This window comes from Austrofundulus limnaeus, unplaced genomic scaffold (genome assembly GCF_001266775.1).
Source record: "Austrofundulus limnaeus strain Quisiro unplaced genomic scaffold, Austrofundulus_limnaeus-1.0 Scaffold1498, whole genome shotgun sequence".
Lineage (NCBI taxonomy): Eukaryota > Metazoa > Chordata > Actinopteri > Cyprinodontiformes > Rivulidae > Austrofundulus > Austrofundulus limnaeus.
The window spans coordinates 8,071-12,354 of NW_013953900.1; the positions used below are offsets into that span (position 1 = coordinate 8,071).

Here is a 4,284-nt window from a genome sequence, read left to right on the forward strand (position 1 = left end):
ATATATATAGTTTCTCAGAGTTTCTCTCTCTTCTCAGGACAGAAATGTTGGCTTCAGTAAACTCAGAAGAACGAAAGTCACTGTATTTCATCATCACAGAAGAGTTTTCATATTTGTCTCTGGTAAACCACCTACAATGTTTGACTGAATACAAATATCTTGTATATAATAAACAGAATCTCACCATAATAGCATTGACAATGTCGTTGTTGTTGTTTTTCAGGGCGCGTACAGCCTTTGCCCGCGACACGTTGGCTTGTGACATGACGAGTTCAATGTCCTTGACCTCCACTCCGGTCTCATCAACCTGGAAAATTCATAAATGTGAAAATTAACCACCATTCTCACAACTGAAGTTGTGTTCATTCTATTTGAATAAAAATCTCTTGTTACCTCTTCTTCTTCGCTCTCCTCCTGTACTGTGGGCGTCTGTGTGTTGTCCTGGATGTTTGATACATTCTCTCCTGGTACCTTGAACTTTTCTGCAGCAGCCAACTGAGCTTGCTGAGAAAGATCTTCAATCTGTGGCACAAAAATATCAGAAAACATCAATACATGATTTGGTATTAACACTTCAAAGACGCCATTAGACGAATCCTTGAGTGTAATGTGTTTTTTTTTTTGTCTTATGGAAAGCTAAGATGACACAAGAGGTCAGGAGTATCTTCACAGTACCTTAGCTTCGCCAAAGACGATGTATGTGTCTGATGCAGGACTCTTGTATACGTCTGGTTTAGTGATGACAAACAAGATGTTCTTTGATTTGCGAATAGTGACCCTGGTGACCCCTGTGACCTGCCTGAGACCAAGCTTTGACATGGCCTGTTAAAAGGAAAAACAAGTTTGAGTATTTCTATTTTCAGATATAATTGTTTTGTTTTATAACACCCAGTGAGTCTTGATTATTACCTTTCGTGCCTTCTTTTCACTGCGGCTCTGTTTGGCTTTGCTGACAGGTTCCTCGTCTATTTCAGCAGCTGCTGCAAGCTATGAGACAAGATGTGTTGTAAGTTAGCAAACGCATTTAGAGACAGACTATTTGAAGTTTTAATACAATAAACATTTCTTCTCAGGACACAAAGATTGGCTTCAATAGGCTCAGAAGAACGAAAGTCACTGTGTTACTCATCATGGAAAAGTCAAAGACCAACATCCTCTGAACAGGATGTCTGATCTAAAGCCACACCAGTAAACCTGATGTCCCTGATCAGACTTACCTGGGCTTGTTGTGTCTGTGTCTGTGCAGAGTCTTGTTCTTCCAGCTCAGGAACGGAGTCATCGCTGTCCGACTCTGTGCCGGATCCTGCAAAGCCACAAATGGACAAAAAAAAAAACAATTTAAATAAAAACACACCTGAAGCTCACCCTGAAAATAAGCAAGACTTATGCAATAAATAAAGCATATTACAACCCTACAACAGAGCCCCTGATGGAAGAAACTACTTAACACAATACCCACTTCATTTTTCATCTATAGCAGACTGACAAGTCACTTACACCAAGTCCATAAAAAGAAGAGCATGTAATTATACACTAGCAAAACTTCCACTATGTGAAAGCCAGAACCCAAAAGTAAAACTAACCATCAAACCAGGAACAGATGATCCAAAGCAGCTACAACAGTTAAAATTAAAAACCAAAGCCGTTTTGTACTGTAAAAACTCGACTTTTACAACAAGAAATAAACCTTTAGGCGTCTATGAAATTTTCAACATGTAAGGCTGCTAGGAAAAGAAAACACTGGTACATGGACATACACACACAAGAAAGGAAGAAGAAAATACCCTCGTCGTTCTTGATCACAGCCTCCACCTTGTCTGGGATTTTAGCAGGTGTGGGCACAGGTTTAGGAGTTGAAACAAGACTTGAGGGAGTAGTATCAATTTTCTCAACTTCAGGCTTGACAGGTGCAGGCTTTGCAACTGCCTCAGCAAAAGTGAGTTTACGGGGAGCTGGAGGAGGAATGGTTGGCTCAACTGGAGGTTTAATGGGAGCAGATGAAACCTCCACAGCTGGCTTGGCTGCTTTAGATGCCTCAGCAGACACGGCCTTGACTTCAATCAATTTGGCCTCAGCATCCTTATCAGGTGCTGGTTTTTTAACATCACTTGGCTTGGTGGCTTTGGGTGCAGCCTCTGCCGCTGGTTTGCCGGCTTTGGGTGCAGCCTCGGTCGCTGGTTTTGCGGCTTTAGGTGCAGCCTCGGCTGCTGGTTTGCCTGCTTTAGGCGCAGCCTCGGCTGCTGGTTTGCCTGCTTTAGGCGCAGCCTCGGCTGCTGGTTTGCCTGCTTTAGGCGCAGCCTCGGCTGCTGGTTTGCCTGCTTTAGGCGCAGCCTCGGCTGCTGGTTTGCCTGCTTTAGGCGCAGCCTCGGCTGCTGGTTTGCCTGCTTTAGGCGCAGCCTCGGCYGCTGGTTTKSCKGCTTTRGGYGCAGCCTCGGCCGCTGGTTTTGCAGCTTTAAGCGCAGCCTCGGCCGCTGGTTTGCCTGCTTTAGGCGCAGCCTCGGCCGCTGGTTTGCCTGCTTTAGGCGCAGCCTCAGCCGCTGGTTTTGCAGCTTTGGGTGCAGCCTCGGCCGCTGGTTTTGCAGCTTTAGGCGCAGCCTCGGCCGCTGGTTTTGCGGCTTTGGGTGCAGCCTCGGTCGCTGGTTTGCCGGCTTTGGGTGCAGCCTCGGTTGCTGGTTTGGGTGCAGCCTCGGCCGCTGCTTTGCCGGCTTTAGGTGCAGCTTCGGCCGCTAGTTTGGCGGCTTTAGGAGCCTCAGCAGACACTGCTTTAACTTCCTTAACTTCAACTAATTTAGCTTTTGCATCTTTTTCAGGTGATGAACTTTTAACATCACTTGGCTTGGCTGATTTAGGTGTCACCTCAGCAGCTTTAGATGCAGCCTTATCAGCAGACTTGGCAGCTTTAGGTGACACAGCAGACACTGCTTTAACTTCGGTCAATTTAGCCTCTGCAGCAACCTGTGCATCCTTTTCAGGTGCTGACTTTTTAACCACAGCATCAGGCTTAGTAACCTTTGGAGATGAACCCTTAGTTTCCTCAACTTGTTTAGCAGCAGTTTTAGAAATCGATTTGGTCTCATCGACTGGTTTAGCTGCTCCAGGTTTGTCCTGAGCATTATTACCAAGGGCAGGCTTGCCCTTGGGAGCATTGAAAACTTCGGTAGGAGCCGTTTTTGCAACCTCAACTGCAGATTTACCTGGGGCTGCTGCTTTGACAGCCTCAGCAGGTATAGGTTTGGGTTCAGTGCCTTTCTTGGCTGGAGCAGCGGACAAAACTTGAGCTTTAGGCTCAGGAGCAGAAGCAGTAGGTTTTGCACTCTGTTTATCAACAGAAGGCACAACAGGCACTTTACCAGGCTTCACAGGTGGGATAAGCGGAGGGAGGTCATCATCAGCAACAGCCATAACAGGAGCTGCTTTTGATGAAGCCACCTTGCCACCTGATTTTGGAGGGCTTGAAGCAATTGCATCTGAAAATGAAATTGGTGCTGCAACCGCAGGCTTTGAGGTAACTTTAAATGCCACAGGAGCTGCAACAGGCGCTGGTGGATGAGCTTTTGTCTCAACTGGGGCAGCTTTAGCTTCAGCAGATGCAGGTTTCTTAAAGTTACCCTCTTCTTCCTTTTCATTTACACCAGTGACTTTGCTGTCCACCTGAGTAGGTGGAGGCAGAAATGCTTCTCCTTTTTTAGCTTTTCCCTGTTTGCCTGCCTTGACAACTTTTGGGGTAGGGCGACTAGCCTGATTAGCATCAGAACTACCAGCAGGGGAAGCCAGTGGAGAAGCTACAGGTGAGCGAGGAGTAGAAGAGGGGGTCGATTTTGGGGAGGTGGGCGAAGAGGAAGAGGCAGACATAGAGGAGCGTTTTCTTCTGCCGGGAACAGCCTTTGGGGCAGACGAGCCCTGCGGACTCTTGGCATCTTTGCCTTTGGGCTTTACAGACCCAGAAGCTGCCTGAGGTTGTTGGGATGAAGCTGGGGCAGGAGGTGTAGCTGAACAGGAAAAAATAATTTTTAAAAAATCTTCAATCCAGTGGTGAAAGTCTTAGTCATGCTGGTCAAAAGTTTGCAAACCAAAAATTGTGCTCCCCGTGCTTAGGTTAGGAAAAAAAACAACACCACACCTTCCTATGTTTGGGTGCAAACTGCTTCACAAAATGCATAAAACAGTATTTTCACACAGAAAACTCCTCTTCATTTAGTTATAATTCACTTTGAGCAAAGGTAAGTTGTACTTGCAATGCATAAAAACATTCATGAAATACGTAATAAAAACCATGGCTGCACA

General features: G+C 46.1%; 1 protein-coding gene across 1 annotated transcript in view; it reads right to left on the reverse strand.

The window, feature by feature from the left end:
* The window catches only part of LOC106535589 (nascent polypeptide-associated complex subunit alpha, muscle-specific form), a gene marked incomplete at its 5' end in the record, with an annotated part of 4,228 nt that extends 238 nt beyond the window's left edge, over positions 1-3,990 (reverse strand). The window contains 7 exon segments of the mRNA XM_014032629.1: positions 185-307; positions 394-522; positions 676-822; positions 910-987; positions 1,218-1,303; positions 1,785-2,397; positions 2,596-3,990. Of these exon segments, the coding sequence (XP_013888083.1) occupies positions 185-307; positions 394-522; positions 676-822; positions 910-987; positions 1,218-1,303; positions 1,785-2,397; positions 2,596-3,990 (2,571 nt within the window).
* Between the last annotated feature and the right edge of the window lie 294 nt (positions 3,991-4,284).